The sequence below is a fragment of the Geotrypetes seraphini genome, chromosome 16 (assembly GCF_902459505.1).
Source record: "Geotrypetes seraphini chromosome 16, aGeoSer1.1, whole genome shotgun sequence".
NCBI lineage: Eukaryota > Metazoa > Chordata > Amphibia > Gymnophiona > Dermophiidae > Geotrypetes > Geotrypetes seraphini.
The window spans coordinates 7,236,618-7,256,774 of NC_047099.1; the positions used below are offsets into that span (position 1 = coordinate 7,236,618).

The 20,157-nt window shown below is 40.5% G+C and overlaps 2 gene segments (V, D, J or C); both read right to left on the reverse strand.

The window, feature by feature from the left end:
- The window catches only part of LOC117350919, a 244,863-nt gene that overhangs the window by 173,659 nt on the left and 51,047 nt on the right, over positions 1-20,157 (reverse strand).
- The window catches only part of LOC117350917, a 156,005-nt gene continuing 151,744 nt past the window's right edge, over positions 15,897-20,157 (reverse strand). Inside the window, 1 exon segment of the C gene segment in view lies at positions 15,897-16,472. Coding sequence covers positions 16,069-16,472 — 404 coding nt within the window.

The window sequence follows — 20,157 nt, forward strand, 5'->3', positions numbered from 1 at the left end:
CACACATCTTGACACTGAGCATCAGTGTGCTTGTCTCAAGGCTCCCAGTTATAGATTTGCCCCCTAAAATTGTACCTGAGACAATGGAGCGGTAAACGACTTGCCCAAGGAGATTAAGTGGGATTAACACCTTAGTTTTCCTTTTTCTTCACTTCTCCTCCATGCCAAATGGTCAGAGTAAGGGGAAAACTTGTTGCTCAATCCTCTGGGTTTTTTTAGGACCCTCAAAGAAGCACAAACTCTTTCTTATCAAAGATATTTTATTTCAACATGACAAATCCCCAAAACAAACAAATAATATGAGAGCAATAATATAGGTTACCTACAGAATATATAATTATGGTTTCACAATAGCCTTAAAATGGTTTGAAGGAACAGGAATTGTAAGATTGAAAAAAGTGAAATATTTACATTAAGTCTTGGACATAAAATCATCAGAGGCAGAACTTATCTACAGAAAGATCATGAAAATCGGCAATCAGGGGTATGGCCTTCAGTGTGGACTTGCTGACCTGATTTTCAGTATGTTGGTACTATCATCTGTCTAGACCAGTGGTCTCCAACTCAAACCCTTTGCAGGGCCACATTTTGGATTTGTAGGTACTTGGAGGGCCGCAGAAAAAAAATAGTTAATGTCTTTATTAAAGAAATGACAATTTTGCATGAGGTTAAACTCTTTATAGTTTATAAAACTTTCCTTTAACAGTTTTACCTTATGCAAAATTGTCATTTCTTTAATAAGACATTAACTATTTTTTTCTGCGGCCCTCCAAGTACTCTATATTTTCTGCAGCACTCACATTTAAAGTTTAATATCTTTTCTTTCTCAAAACTGGCACATTTTTATTACTAAATTGAAAATAAAATCATTTTCCTACCTTTGTTTGGTAATTTCATCAGTCTCTGATTGCACTTTATTCTTCTGACTGTGCATCCAATATTTCTTCTCTTCTTTCAGCCTCCTGTATGCTTCCTCTCCTCCAGACCTCATTCCCTCCCCCAACTTTTTCTTTCTTTTTCTATGTCTGTCTTTCTCAGATTCCTTGTCCCAGTTTTTGCTTTGTTTCTGGCTCCTTGTCCCCCCCCTTCTTTCTTTTTTCCTTCTGGCCCCCTGTCCCCCCCCTTCTTTCTTTTTTCCTTCTGGCTCCCTGCCCCCCCTTCTTTCTTTCTTCCTTCCTGCCCTCCCCCATGCCACCGCCGCCGGGGAATAGGCTGCTGCTGCTACCGCCATCGGGAACAGGCCGAAATCTCCACGGAGCCGACCAACTCTCACTGCCCGACGTCAATTCTAACGTCGGAAAGGACGTTCCGGGCAGCCAGGCAGCGATTGGCTAGCCAGAACGTCCTCTCGACGTCAGAATTGAGGTCGGGCGGCGAGAGAAGCAGGGAGATCATAGAGTATGGTGCCGGCGGTGAGAAGGGAAGGGAAGCAGTTGGGCACCCCTGCTCTAGACAAGCCGCGAGCCGCACTCTAGGAAGAACAGTGGAGGGTGACCAGTTGTGCGGACCGCCCCCCCCTTGGTACGCCACTGGAGCAGCAGCGTGTCTGGCCGGCTCATTCCATTCAAAGCCGCAGGTGGCGGCTCCTTGCGAGATCCGCGCCTGCGTCTGAAGCCTCTCTGATGTTGTGATGTCAGAGAGGCTTCCGATGCAGGAGCGAATAGCGCAAGGAGCCGCCAACCCGCGGCTTTGAACGGAACGAACCGGCCAGACCCGCTGCTGTTCCAAAAGGAAGGAATTATCAAGTCCAGACCACGGGCCGCAAATAAAACTTGGAGAGCCACATGTGGCCTGCGGGCCGCGTGTTTGAGACCGCTGGTCTAGATGCTCAACATATGCATTTTGAATGTTATTTTCTGAGGACTTTTAAATCTTTAATAGTCACTCAAAATCTTCCCCCACCATCCTGCAATTGTAAACAAGTTTCCTTCATGTTTCAAGTTTGTTGAAATTTGATATACAGTAAACCCCTGCAAATTCGCAGTTCGCAAATCACAGACTCAGTCTTTTGTGGTATTTTCCGACCGCCTTTTCCTGGTACTAAAGTTAGACTACACCAATCAGGAGCTGCTTTGACACGCCAGATAGTGTGTCAAAGAAGCAACTGATTGGTGTAGCCTGCCTTTAGTACCAGGAAGAGGCGGTCGGAAAATACTGAGAATGATCCTGCACCCGATTTTCAACACCCGCCGGCGCCCCTGCTGCCCTCTCCTGCCTGCTAAACCGTATTTATGGTTTTTCAAAATTTGCTGGTGTTCCAGGAACGGAACCCCTGCGAATTTCGGGGGAGTACTGTACTGCCTTACCAGTAATCAAGGCGGTTTTACAAAGGTAAAAATACAGAGGAAACATTAAAATGAGTAATACATCAAAACTTACAACAGCCAAACATGACGCATTTAAAAGAAACAGTAACTGACTGGTACGAGGAGAGAAGGGGAGGAACTACATAATTTGGATAGAAAAGAACAAAACTGGAAAAAACGAAAGGCAGGACCAGTTTATGACAGGACTAGCATAATTGTAAAACATCCTTAAAAGGACGATCAAAATTCAAAAGCATCTTTGAACAGGAATGTTTTTAGGCTGGATTTGAAAGTGTCTAAGGATGTAATCTCCCAAGTGACTGGGAGCTGAATTCCAAAGCGTGGGGGCAGTGATAGAAAAAATGTTAGTTCTCATGGTATTAAAGTGTCTTAGTGAGGGAATTGAGAGCAAGTTTTGGATGGAAGATCGGAGAGAACGCTGCTTTTTTATTTTAAGTTCAAAAAGTTTTAATGGTCATGTCACAACAGAGCATCCATGAAACAATAGTAAAGGAGAGAACGCTGTTGACCTTATGGAAAAAACTTACAGCTATAAGAGAGACGAAATATGACAAATAGGAGAGAATTTGGTGGAGGGTTTGTGCAGTTAATTAACCCCTCCTTTACAAAGCCTCACTAGCGTTTTTAGTACAGGCCATGGCAGTAACAGCTCGGATGCTCATAGGAATTCTATGAGCGTTGGAGCTGTTACCAAGGCAGGTGGCGCTAAAAACGCTATCGTGGCTTTGTAAAGTGTGTAAAATGAATGGAATGGTGGTGAGGGAAGGGGGTGAGAAGGAGAGAGGAAATAATCCCAGTACAAGGGAGTAGAGGTGGAGGGGGAAGGATAAGGGGTTGGAAATTGTGTTGGATTGTATTCAGTAGCTAAGAATAATTATTAAATTATAAACGTCCACTTTCTGTGTTAACCTTTATGAAAATGAAATTTAGGTCAACAGTTAAATACTGTGACCAGCATTTGTTTTAAGCATCAGCCTCAAAAATTACATTAATCATAGCTGTATCATGTTTCCAAAGTGAGCACTGCTGAATTTCTCTGCAGAATGTACCGCAATATTTCTATCCAGATAGTGAACAGTGTTGAATTTCTACGCACAGGTAGAGAATAATGCAGGGACAAACTTGTCCCCATCCCTGAAGGTTTCATATCCATCCCCGTCCTGTCCCCACAAGGTCTGTCCCTGTCCCATCCTTGCAAGCTTTGTTCTCACCTGCACAATCCTCGAACACTTAAGTTTAAAATCATAAGTGTTCAAGGCTTGTGCAGATGAGGACAGAGCTTTCAGGGACAGGGAGAGGGACAGAACTCACAGAGATGGGGATAAATTTGTCCCAGAGTCATTCTCTAGAGTGGACCACAATATCGGTATTTGGAAAGCAAGGACAGTTCATTCATTCAGCACCTTGGAGAGTTCTCTGCAGGTTGCACTGCTGTCCAGAATACTTGAAAGATGCTTTGCTTTCAACTTATGCCGAGAAAAGAGGCAAAAGACACCCACATCCTTGTTGTCCCTTAGTCTTTATTTTCTTGGTTGGGAGGTTTTTACTTTACCTAGGAAAATAGCAATAATATTGGTAAGGAAAGATTACAATGCAGTGAGATCTAACATCATCAGCTTCTAAACCAAAACCATCATCTAAACCAACAACCTAAGGGCCGCCGCTCGAGCGGACTGCTGGGCACGATGGACCACGGGTCTGACCCAGCAGCGGAAATTCGTATGTTCTTATACGCTTTAAGTTTTTCATTTGTAAGTAGTAGCGTCATGAACAATATGTACCATTAAGCTCTGATAGTGAGATTCATTTATTAGTGTAAAAACCTTTATCACATTGATATTTAGGGCTCCTTTTGCGAAGGCGCACTCGGTCCTTAACGTACGGAATAGTGCACGCTAAAGTGCGCTCTAGCCGTAAAAGAATAAAAACATCGTCAAGAACATTGAATTTCCACAGTCCTGTTTATTTGGTTTGGACCTCAATCATGCCCTAATCGTTCCAGTACGCTCCTGACCTGCAGCACCCAGTGCCATTGAAAGGGTTTCCCCAAACCTGGCCTAGTAACCGTAAGCACTCATCAATAATAGATGGACTAAGAGGCAAAAGCACAACCTGCCTAATCCAAAAGAACCTCTTATTGCGGGGCAAATAGCAATCGTGAGAGAGGAAAAAGATCTCCGAAAGCGGCTCAGACATTGAATGAAAATGTAACTCTGAGACTTATCGGTTACCCGTGTCTATCACTGACCTTTTTAAAAACCTCTCTTGTTTTTGTGATTCTATTGTATTCAATGGGACCCAACGGGATCCGCTTCTTACGGGGCAGCTTTATAAATGGACCCTGTTGGGACTAAGCTGCATGTCAAGGTAAGTGTTATGGAACATTTAGAATTAAGTTTATTGACACCAGGCACTTTGGCCCTGATTCTGCAAAGTGCCGTCCCGATTTTAGGCAGCTGTAGGCGTCCTACAGCTGTCTAATCAGCCAATCGGGATGCATGTTTAAAAAAAAATGCTCCCTAGGCAGGCCGCCTTATTGAAGGCGCCTCCGGGAGCCTAGGGAGGCCCGCAAGATGCCTAAGTTCGCCTAAAGGGTCTTTAGCATGGGGGGTCCGGAGGGGGCAGGAGGAGTTCGGCACCCTCCTGCCAGCGATCTAGAATTTTGGGGGGCGGGGGCGGCTTTCTGGCAGGAGGGGTTCGACACCCTCCTGCCGGTGATTGGGAGTTTGGGGGGTGGTTCCAGCAGGAAGGGTTCAGCACTCTCCTGCTGGCGATCAGACAGGCGGCCGCTATACTTATCCCTTGCCGCGATAAGTGTAGCGGCTGCATCTACTCTAACCCGATTCTCTAACCGGCGTCTGTAATATGGACGCCGGTTACAGAATCGGGGTTAGTGTAGGCCCAATTCTGTATAGGACACCTCTCCCGGGTGTCCTATACAGAATCAGGGCCTTTATGTTTTGAGTTGCATAAACTAGAGCAGGGGTAGGCAGGTGCCAGGAGCCGGAGCCAGGTCAGGTGTTTCCGTGCTTCTGTCAAAACCTCACTGGCTTCCGGTGATTTCTAGGATTCACTTTAAATGTAACTCTGCCTAATATTCAAGATCCTACATGGCATTCTTCCTCCCCTAATTCCACTATCCTGGCATTCTTTGAGACCTGACACTACCAGATCCGTCCAAAAGCTCAAACTATCTTTCCCTTCATTAAAAGGCATCATGTATGCAGGTAAATTAGGGAAATCCCTTCTCTTCAAATTCACTGAGCTTTGGAATAACCTTCTGGCCCCGTTGCGGAACCTAGGCTCATTCCAATTATTCCAAAAGCATCTGAAAACCTGGCTTTTCTCCAAAACGTAAAACTATCTATTGAAAATGTAAAGCTAGCTATCCTCTTCATAACCTCTAATTTCTTATTATGTCCTTCCCTCATTTATTGAATTACCTGCAAACCATGCCGAGCTCTATCTTTATGGAGATGATGCGGTATGCAAACTTAAGGTTTAGTTTAGTTTTCAGGATATCCACAATAAATATGCATGAGATAGATTTGCATCTCAAGGAGGCAGTGCATACAAACCCATCTCATACATATTCATTGTGGATATCCTGAAAAATTGACCTGTCTCCGGCTCTCGAGGACCAGAATTGCCTCCCCCTGCACTAGAATCAGAAAAAAGAGGTTTTTAAAAAGGTCAGTGATAGAAACGGGTAACCAATAAGTCTCAGAGATACATTTTCATTCAATGTCTGAGCCGCTTTCGGAGATCTGTTCCCTCTCTCACGATTGATATTTGTCCCACAATAAGAAGTTATTTTGGGTTAGGCTGATAACTGTAAAGCCAAATGGCATTTTGAGTCCCTGAATTTAATATGTATGAAATTAATTTACCCCTGCCCTCTTTTTTGATGAAGCCACGTTAGACTTTTTTTTATCATTGGCTAGGATAGTATTAGCTCCGATGCACATAGAATTTCTATAAGGGTCGGAGCTAATGCTGTCACGGACGGTATTAAAAAAGCCTAACGCGGCTTCGTAAAAGTGTGGGGGGGAGGGGTTAATTCAATTTGAATTTTAAAAATGTGCATTCTGCCTTTATTTTCAAAGCAAAGAAGACTGTGTCAAATCAACACTGATAAAATAAGATCAGATTTTTAAATAGTGGAGACAAAATTCCCCAGACATACTGTTCCTCCCTTATACAAAGCTCCTTTCATTCTATTATACAGTGTTCCCCCGTGAATTCTCGGTTCGCAGACTCAATCATTTGCGGTCTGCTCCGACCGCCTCTTTCTGTAGTAAAGTCAGGCTACACCAATCAGGAACTGCATGTCAAAGCAGCTCCTGATTGGTGTAGCCCCACTTTACTACAGGAAGAGGCGGTCGGAGCAGACCCTGAATGATTTTCTTCACCCGCCAGTGCTCCAGCTGCCCTCTCCTGCCTCCCCTGCCTTTTGACAGGTGAAAAACCACATTCGCGGTTTTTTTGAAATTCGTGGGGGTTCATGGAATGGAACCCCTGTGAATTTCGGAGGAGTACTGTACATTTCCTCACGAGCTCTGAGGCACAGTTTGCTAAAACAAAAATGTGCAAAATATGTACCAGACCTCTAGTGTTGGAAAGCTGGCACGATGCACATTCATTGCACGTATCTTGAAAATTGGATTCACCAGGAGAGATTTGGAAAGCACCGTTTTATGTACAGGTCTGCCAGCTCACATCAGTCCAGATGAAAATGTATTCCAGGCTATTCCAATACCAAGATCCCCCGAGCTCTGCTACAAACCCCCAGTCTTTCCCTTCAACATCCCCTGCTTTTCCAGTTCTGAGGCAACTCCCCACTCTCAATGCACCTCACTCCTGGATCTGACAGTACTGCTTAATGATGTCTCAATATGCCAACCCTGAATGTGCCAAGAACATCGACAGCCATATTTACAAAGACACTATTTAAGAGGCTTTTTTGACTTGAACATACTCGGTACAAGGCAGAGTCAACCTGCGATCGGCATCTCAATATCGTTTACACAAGCATCTGGGTTTGCACACCCATAGACTTTACCCCATCAAAGATTTAGGGGCGTCTTTTGTTATCTTACCTTAAACAGAGTTACCGTAGCACTGTAAAAGAGACTCAAGAGGAACAGAACGATAAACGTGGAAGCGGTTGTCCAGAGACTTTCAAATTCCTCCTCTTCATTAGTGTAGATAAGTCCTACTGAAAACCATTGAATACAGCATGTCCGTTAGATTATTCCTTTCATTCTTGAGCTTTTTTTTTTTCAGATTTTTGTTTTTTCTTTGCTTACCTGACCGGTAAACTTCATAAAAGACTTAACATATTAAACTAAACTAAAACTTAAATTTATAGACCGTGTCATCTCTATACAAATAGAGCTCGACTCGGTTTACAGTAAAATCAACGTTAATAAAAGAGAAAAAAAAAAGATAAAGGAAAGGTTTAAAATTTTGAAAATAGCCAAGTTTTTAGATGTTTGCAAAATATTTAAAGAGAGCCCAAATCTCGCAACTGCAAAGGAATATTGTTCCAAAGATCAGTTAGTTTGAAAAATAACGATTCCCCCAGTTTGCCTTTCAGTAACGAGAAGGAATGTTTAAGTTTTATGAATGCATCTGGCTGATAAATTATACTGTTCAGATTGATAATAGTAGTAGAGAAGTGTTACGATTGTTATTTTGCAAGTTTTGGTTAAAAACAAAGCAGCCAGGTGGACGGACATTACAGACAGTAGGGACTGGTATTAAACAACAGAGCCAAACAGTGACTGTGTTTCATTAACTCCTATTCTGAGATCTTTTTTTTTTTTTATCCCAGACTTTTATTTCTCTGTTTATTCAGTGTTTAAAGGATGATACTCTAGTAATCAGTGGTTCCCAACCCGGTCCTGGAGGACCACCGGCCCAGTCGGATTTTTGAGATAGCCCTAATGAAAATGCATGGGGCAGATTTGCATGCCTGGTTCCTCCATTATATTCAAATCTCTCTCATGCATATTCATTAGGGCTATCCCAAAAACCCGATTGGCCTGGTGGCCCTCCAGGACAGGGTTGGGAAACACTGCTCTAGTTTCAAATCAATTTTTGGGAATGCCATATAGTTTGTTGCATTTAATCATCTCCTCCAGTACAAATTCTATAAGTATTGCCATATTCAGTACCACTGGGACAAAAGCCAACATTTTTAAAATTAAGGACATGGTAAAGTAGTGGCCTGTGCCGTAAAAGATCACATACATCAGGAGTGTCCAATGTCGGTCCTCGAGGGCCGCAATCCAGTCGGGTTTTCAGGATTTCCCCAATGAATATGCATGAGATCTATTTGCATGCACTGCTTTCATTGTATGCTAATAGATCTCATACATATTCATTGGGGAAATCCTGAAAACCCGACTGGATTGCGGCCCTCGAGGACCGACATTGGACACCCCTGACATACATGATGTTGGTATAGTGAAGGAGATTTTTTTTTTATATAGAGAATTCAAATTTAAGCTGAAAGTTCAGACCTCAAATACTGGGCTAGATTTATTAAAATGTGCTATTGCATTAGTGTACACTACAACACTTTTTAAAAGTTTGGTTGCACTCTTTAGCAAACCTAGTCCATTGTTTGTAACAAAACATGGATGCAATGCCAATTCTGGTGGCTTAGACGTGGAGAAAAGAAAACGGAAAGAAGAAAAACTGAAGTGGATTCTGCTGAAAAGGGAGTGGAAGAGAATGAAACTTTTACGTTGATGGATGTGGTAAAAGATGCATATTACATTTACCACCATCATCAACAAATTTACAGCTGATATAGATTGAATGTCTATACAGAATCAAATTTTCATCCAATTTTCATCTGTGCATTTATTTGTCTCGCCAAGAATGAATTTAAAAAAGAACTTGTCAGAGAGGCACAACTAATAATAAAAAAAAACTTTTTAAAAGTATATTGGAAGTAAGAGGCTTATGAGGGAGTCTGTTGGATTACCAGAGGGCCAAGAAGTAAAGGTATATTGAAGGAGGACATGACCATTAAGCAGAAAACCTAGTTGAATTATTTGTATTACTGTTTATTGATATTCACCCTAGCAGAACACTTCAAAAATAAAATCACAAACGCCAGGACCAACCTTGCTGGAAATCCAACTCTCCTAGATGAGATCACTATAATCCCCTCAGACAAAGAATCTACAGCAGCAGATAGAACCTGGTCCCTCTTCCCTACTATACAATGATCAGACTTCAACAAACTCTACAAAAAATACAGTCATGCAGCCTGTGACCTAAACCATTGCCCTCCATATCTACTAAAAAACGCCTGTATCAAATTCCGTTCTCTCCTCCTACAATGGATGCAAACACTGCTCACAGACGGCCTTTTCCCACAAGACCTCAGCGAAATCATTGTCACCCCTATCCTAAAAGATCCTAAAGGAGTAACGGATCAACCTTCCAACTACAGACCCATAGCATCAATACCACTTTACGTCAAAATAATGGAAGGCCTAGTAGCCAAATTCCTCACTGACTATCTAGAAGACCACAACATACTCCACCATACACAATCTGGCTTCAGAACCAATTATAGCTCTGAAACACTATTAGGATCCTTCCTGGACACAGCTAGACAACATCTCAGCACAGGGAAGAAAATATTCCTCATACAACTAGATCTATCCATGGCGTTTGATCTGATTGACCATAACATTCTTCTACAAATTCTGGATGCAATTGGTATCACAGATAAAGTGCACACATGATTCCAAGGATTATTAAAGACCAGATCCTACAGAGTAAAATCAAGCAACGAAAAATCAGAACCCTGGTCTAACCCCTGTGGTGTACCTCAGGGATCCCCTTTATCCCCCACACTCTTCAACCTCTACATCGAGTCCCTCGGCACCTATCTAGATAAATCAAACATAATCTCCTATAGCTACGCAGACGACATCACCATCTTTCTCCCTTTTGATCAACTAAAACCCTCCATGACAGACACTATACATAAAACATTAGAAACAATAACATCTTGGATGAAAGACCACAAACTGAAACTAAACTCAGAAAAAACAAAATTCATTCTCCTAGAAAATGATAGGACACCATCCATTACAAACCTAGTAATCAACTCAACCACATTCTCCATGCAAACCACTCTAAAACTACTGGGAGTGACTATCGACAGGTGCTGAACCATGCAACCACAAATCAACAAAATAATACAGAAATCCTTTCTAATCATGAGAAACCTAAGACAAGTGAGAAAATTCTTCGACATAACTCAATTCCGGATAATAGTTCAAGTCCTAATGCTGGGTCTACTAGACTATTGTAACATTCTCTATCTACCCTGCCCCGCGACCATGATTAAACAACTGCAAACAATCCAGGACACAGCCCTGAGACTCATCTACTCTCTGAGAAAACATGACCACATCACCGAGGCATACCTCCACTCACACTGGCTATCAATTCAAGCAAGAATACAATTCAAGTTCTACTGTCTTCTATTTAAAACCATGAACGGAAATAGCCCAATATACCTAAACAACCATCTAATCCGAACCACCTCTACCAGACAAATGAGAACCCACGCTCCATTCATATACCCCCCAATCAGAGAAGTCAAACAGAATAAACGGTATAATGGAGTATCTAGCAAAATTGCTAGAATGACTTTAAAAGTTAATTTCAGAACCTTGAAAACAATACAAAATTTGACAGGTAACCAGTGGAGTTTTCTCAGACTTGATGTAACATATTCAAATCTGCTTCCACCACATAGCAAATGTGCGACCCCATTTTGAATTATTTGCAAGGTCCTGCGTCGTGCTGACATAATACCTAAATAAAGAGCATTACAGTAATCCAATTTTCTGAATTACTATAGCTTGAACCACTATAAGGAAATCATAACCTGAAAGCGTAGGCTTTACTCTACTCAATAATCACATTTGAAAAAACGCAGATTTCACCACTGCTAATACCTGATCTTTCATACTTAACGTCGCATCCAACCAGACACCCAAAATCTTTAACTTCCTGTGAATTACAAATCTCATGTTATTAACTTCTATATCTTGGGGTCATTGTGGGTCCTCATTCCGTTTAATCAACATCACATCTGTTTTAGCTAGGTTCAACACTAATTTAGGTTCAGTCATCCAGGCATCTAAAGCTTGTTAACATATCACCAACCTCCTTTGTAAATCAACTTTCTAGTCATCCATAGGAAAAAAGAATTCAATATCATCAGCATAAAAATGATAACATACATTCAGATCCTGAAAAACCTTCCCCAAAGACACTATATAGAGATTGAATAGTAGAGTGGAGAGTGACGATCCTTGCGGGACACCCTTAAGTATGGATACAGTGCTTGAAATTTGAACATTGCTGCTAACTCAGATTACACGATCTTGAAAATAAGAGGAAAACTAAGAATATACTTCACCTTCTATCCCTGCAGTCATCAACTTTCGTAGCAGAATATCAGAATCTACGGCATTGAATGCTATTGAAACCATACAATATGTCTTATTTTTGTCCATGCCACTCTGAAATTCATCAACCGTAGTCACCAAAAGTGATTCTACACTATGTCCCTTCTGAAAACCAAACTGATGATAATCAAGCAGGTCTTTTTGTTCCACAAATTTCTCTAGTTATTCTAAAACCAATTGTTCTTTAATTTTACCCAAGGAAGGTAACACTGCTATAGGTCTGTAATGCTCCAAAACTGTCTCATCTAAGTTAACTCATTTTAACCTAGGTTTAATAGTTGTAGTTTTCAATAATGTTAGCAAAGTGTTTGTAAAAACTTATTTGAGATCAACGTTAAAGATGGTAAAATTCCATCCCCAATATCTTTTACAATGGAGAGAGAACATGGATCGTCCATTGGTCTTGTTGGATGCATAGATTTTAATATGGATGACATCTCAATATCAGATACCTCCTCAAACATCTCCCATCGAACATTGACCAACTCTGTTACTATCCTCAATATCTGTAAACCTTCATTGTAATTTTTTAAGTTTCTGTATAAAAAAACTCAAAAATTTCTCAGCATCTGGCTCACTCCCTTCCTTCCTACCATCTTGCCCCTCTATCAAATATTTCACTGTCTCAAATAATTATTTCGGTCTATTAATTGCTTGTTTTAAAATTTTCTCACTATAATACCTATCCCTCCCCAATTTACAAAAAGCTCAATATTCAACTAGACAAAATCGATAATTATCACAATCATCTGAGTCTTTAGTCCTTCTCCAAATCCATTCAAACTTTCTTAATTCTCGTCGTAGATCTTTTATAGCTTCTGATCTCCATGGACCTATAGCTAGCTTAATTATTTTTAGAAGGGCAATCTCATCTAAAGTAGCCTCTGGTATATTATACCAATCTGCAACCAAAGCAGAGACATCCGCATCGTGATCTAACTGTGTCAATGTGGGAGGAGCCAGCACTATAATGGACCGGCCACACAGACATACCAACAGAACAGTGGGGCACCTTAGAGGGCTCTGCTGTAAACTTCACATTAAGGGTGCCAGGTGTACATCTCACCAGAACCCCTTTATAAGGTATGGTGACCTCTCCCAAATTCTCTCAAAACCTACTATACCCACCTGTCTACCACCCCAATAGCCCTTAGGGCTGCAGATGACACCTATATGGCAGTATATGAGGATTTTAGTGGACTTTGGTGGCCTCACACTTTCAACATAAATGTAGTGGTTAGAGTGGCTTATGGGCTTGGGTCCTCCACTCTATGGCTCACTATCCCATTCACCAGGCTACTTAAGATACCTGTGTGATGCTCTACTAGGCTTTCCCATACCAGGTACTATCTTAATCCCTCCAGCAGTCATCTGGTCAGTTTGGGTATCATTTTAGCACTTAGATGCTTTTAAAACAGGTCTAGCTCAGAACGACTAAGTTTCATCCAGGACATCTTAGGAAAGGTTCGATTATCGCCACAAGACATCCAAGTATAAGCCCACCCAAAGCCTGGCAATAACACACCTCCAGCATGTTCTCCTCGACCTTTGGATGCATATCGGCTATGATGCCTCGTAAGATATCAAGAAAGATGGTTTCGAAAATAGGCACTTTCGTTTTGCTGAGAAACATGTCCAAGTGCCGATTTAAGCAATTTTTTGGACATCTTAGTTTCTTGAAAATGCCCCTAATAGCAGAACTAGACAGAGGCAGCAGAGCACATTTTTGGATTGGATGGTCAAACAAATTAATCTCTAGCCCTTTCTCCGAACCTCTCTATTTGCCGATGCTGTGTTGGAAAAATAATTGATGGGGCCATGACCTCAGTAGCCACCCCATTCTGCTGCCCAGGAATTAGAAAAGGTATGGAAAATTGCAACAAAAATGAAAAAGGGGATGGATCAGGTCCCCTATGAAGAAAAGTTAAATAGGTTAGGGATCTTCGGATTGGAGAAGACTGAGAGGGGATATGGTAGATATTTATCAAATCATGAGTGGGGAAGAATGGTTATTTCTCCTTCAGAGAGTAAGAAAACAGTCTATGCGATGAATGTCAGATACAGTTATTTACAGAAAGGGTGGTAGATGCGTGGAACAGTCTCCCGGAAGAGGTGGTGGAAACAGAGACTGTGTCTGAATTCAAGAGGGCCTGGGATAGGCACATGGGATCTCTCAGAGAGAGAAAGAGAAAATGGTTACTGCGGATGGGCAGACTAGATGGGCCATTGGCCTTTATCTGCCGTTATGTTTCTAAGAAAGTATCTTTTCAATCAATGAACAATCAAGTTGTGGAATCTGTTGTCAGAGGATGTGAAAAGTCTATAAACCATTGTTAATCCCATCGACTTGGGAAAGCTACTGTTTATCTCTGAAAATGAGCAATAATAAATCTCCCCTTTTGTGATCAACAGGGTCTCCATGACCTGAATTAGCCAATATTATATAGATCAGATGCTGGGCCATGGATATTCGGATGAATCCAGCCCATCTTACTTTTGTATGGTTGTTGCATGGTATACATACATACTTTATTTCCAGCTGGTTCAGTGGATGTTGAGCATGGAAGGTTGATGTTATGATCAACCAAGGAATTAATTAGGAAATATCTCTATGCTCTGTTCATATAAACAGAAATATGTAGCTTGAGGATTGGTTAGTGGTTCTAGTGGGCCACCCAAACTATAGTCAATAATGTCTAGGCATTGGATTTATTTTAAGGGTCTTCCATTAGTTCAACATTCTTTTTGACTAGGGCTTAGCCTATGGTTGTTCAGACTGGATGGACTATTCAGGTCTTTATCTGTCATTTACTATGTTACTATGTTATTTATGTATCCACATTTGAAAAGTGGAAATGATTTGTTTGAAATTTGTGACTCAGCTATAGAAATAGTTTCTTTGAGATTCTGAAGAAGTTTTCCCACTTCGAACTATCTGGAATATTGAATAGGATGGGACCCCATAGTCAGTGCCAAGGGAGTCATTTTCCCTATAGACAGTGAGAAGGCTTATTGTAATGCCTTCATGGATCTGCTTTGTCTGAATGGGCCAAACCATAACACAGTGTATGCATGTTCCCCATTGCTGAGTGGCAAGACTTGGTCCCTTCTTTTTTCAAAGCGATTGAGGTTTGGTCTTTGGTTCCAATAATAATGATGCTTATGGACTGTACTGGGAGTATATGCAGGCCACTTAAACCCAATGTGCTTGAACTTAGCATCTGAACTCATGTGAACAAGTGTGTGATTATCTTGCCCAATGAACTGCACAGTGGTGTCCCTATATGAGCAATTTCTCAAGAGACCTTGTACTTCTCTTCGTCACTGACTGCTGGAACTCTGCTCTGCTCTTCATTTACATTGGAATCGCACTGCTGACCGATATACTAAATGCCGCCATTTTACCCTTCTAGAAGCCACCGGTTATGCGTAGTTGTAGAGATTTTTAATCTAAAGATGCCATAAAGAGATTTTTGGATGTGGTTGTAGCAAGACTGGAGAATGAACAATTTAACAGGTGACTTATATCTTTTACTCAATTTGCAAAGAAAGCACATTGCATAATGGACGAACTTACTCTTTCCGTAAGGTTGTGCACCTCTGTTTCCTATCAGCTATAACCAGCAGCTAATGAATTTCTTTTGAATATGTCAATCTATAGTATATTGACAATCTCTTTAATGCAAAGTTTATTTGAATGGCCTTAGTGTATGTATAGTATAGAATGGGTAACTGAGAAATTCAGTTCTTGGCTTTGGGTGGTGAGGTTGCTTTTTGTTAGGTGAAAACACAAGCGGAGGCAGAATTAATGGTCTCTCACAATCGCCCTCTGCCATCTGCCCACCTGTAGTGACCACTGTCAATCAGCTGCTTAAGCAAAGTGGTGGCCGGAGGGTAAAAATGGGTTTAGGGTAAATAGAATCCAACTGGAATAAAGAAACCGGAGACAAAAGAAGTTGCTAATGAAAAAAAGCTGGTACAGGGGAATGGAAGAAGGAAGCAAAGGAAAGTGCGAAAAAGAAAGACAGAACCAGAGAGAAAGAATTTTCCAAATATATGCATGAAAAGAAACATTTTATTAAATGGACTTTTTTTTAATTTCTACTTTTTAAAAATGCATCCATGTTTTATTCCAGAACATTATATATATGTATGTATATATCTACACTGATTGTTCAGATGAGTAAGGGGGGGAGGGGGGGTCAGTCAGGTCATTTGACAAAAGGTTGTTAAAGGTAACATGTACTGGTAGAGTCTGACATCACAAGAGATATATTGACTGTGCTGGGTTTACCAGAGGATTTATCAATGCTCTTCTGGATGACTTGGAAGGGCAAGGAATCATGACCAAATATACAGGTGAAGATTTCTCCACTACTCCAGCTTTTTTCTTCTATTGTCAATTTGCTGTACATGGTGAAACTTGAAGATCCATCTGAGGTTTTTTCTTGAATGGACTCCGTATTGACGTAGGCATCCTTTTCCACCTCCTTATTCTGAACAAGCCATTTCATAAACTTTTCATCGGGAGAGAATCCCTTCGCCATGCAAGTGATTGTTGCCTTCTCTTTCTGGATGAGTTCCTCAGAGGGAGGTGGAAAGATGTAAATTGATGGCTCAGAATATGGTTTCCCTGCAGATGAAATAGAACAGAATTGTCAATTTCCTTCTGAATAAGAAGAATGTATAATTATACATTTGGGAGAAAAGGAGAGGGAATCTTCTCTTTCTCCTTGAAAGATCTTTAGCAGCGAGAACCTGTTCTGGGCCCTTTTGGAGGCAGGTTTTCTCATGGACTCACTGCTACCCTAGGAAATGACCACTTCCTCATATTCCCCAGAAGCCTGATATACTGATGGGAAAAATTCCATTTCCGCTCTAACATCTGTCTTGATTCCTCTTTCAACAGCCCTTGGTACTCTTCTATATTGCATTCATTTTTATGTTAAGATCTAGAAGCCATTTTGTCATTCTGCTTTTCTGTTTCTATTTCACATTTGTGTCCTGTCTTTCTCACTCTCTGTTTACCAGGAAAACAAATGAACATCAGACAACTGAGTCTGAACGCTTAACCATTTGATCTTTGCATTGATCTTTCTTTGTACAGTATCTCTGTAGAGGCAAAGCCTGATAACCCCGAAAATCAGCAATTGGAAACCAGAATTTGTATGTCTGTCTAATTATTAACACCCCAGATATTAAATGATCATAACGAATATAGGATCATGACAGCATTTTCTGCAACATTAAAAATAAGAACCTAAAATGTTAGGTAATCAGTGTTGCTGGGTAACAGACTCAAGTTTATTCACATTTTCATAAAATACGATGCATGTTGATGAGCATCTTGCGAGGACCACATGAGTGCAACTGGAGTACAAACCCCTGTTGTTTTAAACTTTGCTAAATAATTTTTCTTAGAGGAAATGAAGATTTCATCATTAGTTTCTGACATTCTCCAAAATGTTATTCTTATCCAGGCTTGTCCCCTTCCCCTCGTTCTTCCTTTTTTTTTCTTCATGTTCCTGTCAGTCACTGTCCATTGAATGTTATGTGAGTATTTTTGTCCTTATTGAATGTTTTATTGGTATTAATGTACAATTCTATGAATGTTCTATACTCCTATCTAGCTTGTACAGTGACTAAAAGGATTTTATAAGCATTTTTATCAAATTTTAAATAAACTGTAAACTGTAAGATGCTTCTGTTGTGATCAGATACCACGACAGTCACTAGTTTAACAGGCCTGAGGCCTAGCAATAACACCTCAGGTCCTCATGTGAGGACCCAGATCGTGGCTATTTAAACTTGAAACGTTTTTGTATCCGACATTTTTCATTTCTATTTCTTGTAGATAAACAGAATTTTAATTTGATTTAAAGAGGATTGGGTTGAGGTAGCTTCTTTAGTTCGTATCAAGGATATTTAGCATCCTTAATATGGACGGGGCGTGAAGATGGCTATTTTATTTATTTATTTAAAATAATTATAGCCCCCGTATCCAACAATGCTAACAATGCTTTACATACATAACAAAACAGAAATAAAAACATACGACACACACAGATCTACAATCTCACACGTGAAATATACAAACAAAATCCGATTCTACAACAATAAAAATCCAAATCATGCAAACCTCTCCCCCATCAGTTTATTCTACTGAACAAAATAACGTTCAAATAAGGCTGTTTTCCAAACTTTTCTGAAACTGTAGCAACGTAGGGGCTTGTCTTAATTCCAAGGGGAGAGCATTCCAACAAATAGTTTACAGTTTATTTAAAATTTGTTATAACTGCTTATCATACTTCTAAGCAGTGCACAGAAAATAAAAGAGTAAAAAACAAAAGAGGATCTATAAACTAATAATACAAGTCAGCATGGAAGCCCCTAGGTCAAAGACCAGTGCCCTAATCGAGACCAGCCCTACCTTCGTTCGTTCTGATTCAGCAGGAACTTGTCCAACCTTGTCTTGAATCCCTGGAGGGTGTTTTCTCTGGGTGAAGGAGAACTTCCTTACGTTTGTACGGAATCTATCCCCTTTTAACTTTAGAGAGTGCCCTCTCGTTCTCTCTACCTTGGAGAGGGTGAACAACCTGTCTTTATCTACTAAGTCTATTCTCTTCATTATCTTGAATGTTTCGATCATGTCCCCTCTTTTCAAGGGAGAAGAGGCCCAGCTTCTCTAATCTCTCACTGTACGGCAACTCCTCCAACCCCTTAACCATTTTAGTCGCTTTTCCCTGGACCCTTTCGAGTAGTCTATACGGACAAGACATTACAAACATATTGGAGACCGGAGGATAAGGGGGGGAATCCATACAATATATAGGATAGTAGAACATTTAAGGGGAGTACATAGGGGAGGGAAGATCTTGTCTGAGCAACGCTCAAAAGATTAATTTTTAGTTTTATCTGAGCTAGCCCAGAAGATAAGGTTTCAGATTTTGAAAGCATCAGTGAATAGGAAGGTTTTTATTTTTGATTTGAAATGGTTTTTCTCTTACATAAGTTGGAATAGAATTCCAGAATGAGGGAGCTGTTACTGAAAAAGTAAAGGATCGGGTTGTATCGTAGTTTATGTGGCGAAGAGAAGGCATTATAAGTAGATGTTGGGATTGTGATCTGAGTGATCTGGATGGTGTGTAGGGGATCAAAAGTCAGTTTAAAGTCAGGTGAGGTCTTAAATGTGAGGAATAGTACTTTGTATGAAATGGGGAGCCAGTGTGCTTTGATCAGAAGTGGAGTTACATGGCCGTATTTTTTTGCCTTCATTATAAGTTTTATTGCTGTATTTTGTATGATTTGAAGTCTTCTCGGTTTCTTTTGTATAATCCCTTTGTATAAGGAGTTACTGTAATTCCATTTTGAGATAACTAATGAGTGTATCAAAATGTTGAAAGTGAGCAAAACTGGACCCTGCAACTTCCTGATAACTTCACAGAACGCAAAGAGGGTACCACCAGACACATTCTGTCCATGGATCGCAAAGTGCGCATTGGCTGATAAAACTGTAGGACAGAGCGCAAGACAGTCGGACAATTGTCCTGCAGAAGCCTGAAGATTAAACACAAGACCTTAAATTCAGTTCTAAGGCCAATCAGCAACCAGTGCAAAGTATGAAGGATTTACATAACATAACATCAAATCAGATTTCTTGACCGCATAACCATAATGTTCTATGCGGACTGCAAAAGATTAATTTATTCTTAATATGTCTTAATACTAAATTTGAGATGTTTGAATTTGGATTCTTCATATGTGGCTTCCTTAAAGGCTTCTTTTTTGTATTGGTTCAACACTTCAAGAAAAATCCCTAGATTTGCATGCCATGGAAGCATTAATTTATTTTGTTATGTTAATAAATGTTTAATATGGTGCCTGCCATTCTATTTCATTATTAAGACCATGTGGATGAAGTGTATTAAGAGTATAAATCCACTTTTGCTCTTTCCTCCATAAACTATAAATAGCGTTTCTTTGAAGTTTTGAGTTTGTACTAGTAAGAACTAGGCAGAACGGTATCCTTCTCACGTGGTGTTTGACAGTTTTATTAGCATTTCATGTCATCACTTATTTAGAGCTGATGTCATCACGTTCCATTTCACGAAAAGACAGCCTCTTTTTGATTCGGTTTCAATAAACCCCGCAAAAGTCGGCGTTCCTCTGTCAGTTACAACTTTGTGAGTGCTTTCAGCAGTGGTATGTATTTTATACATTTTTGGTGGGTTCTTTCCTTTTACCCTATGCACAGCCAAGTAACATTCATACTTTTTGCATTATAGTGTGAGCATAGAGTTTTGTCTACACTGTATGCT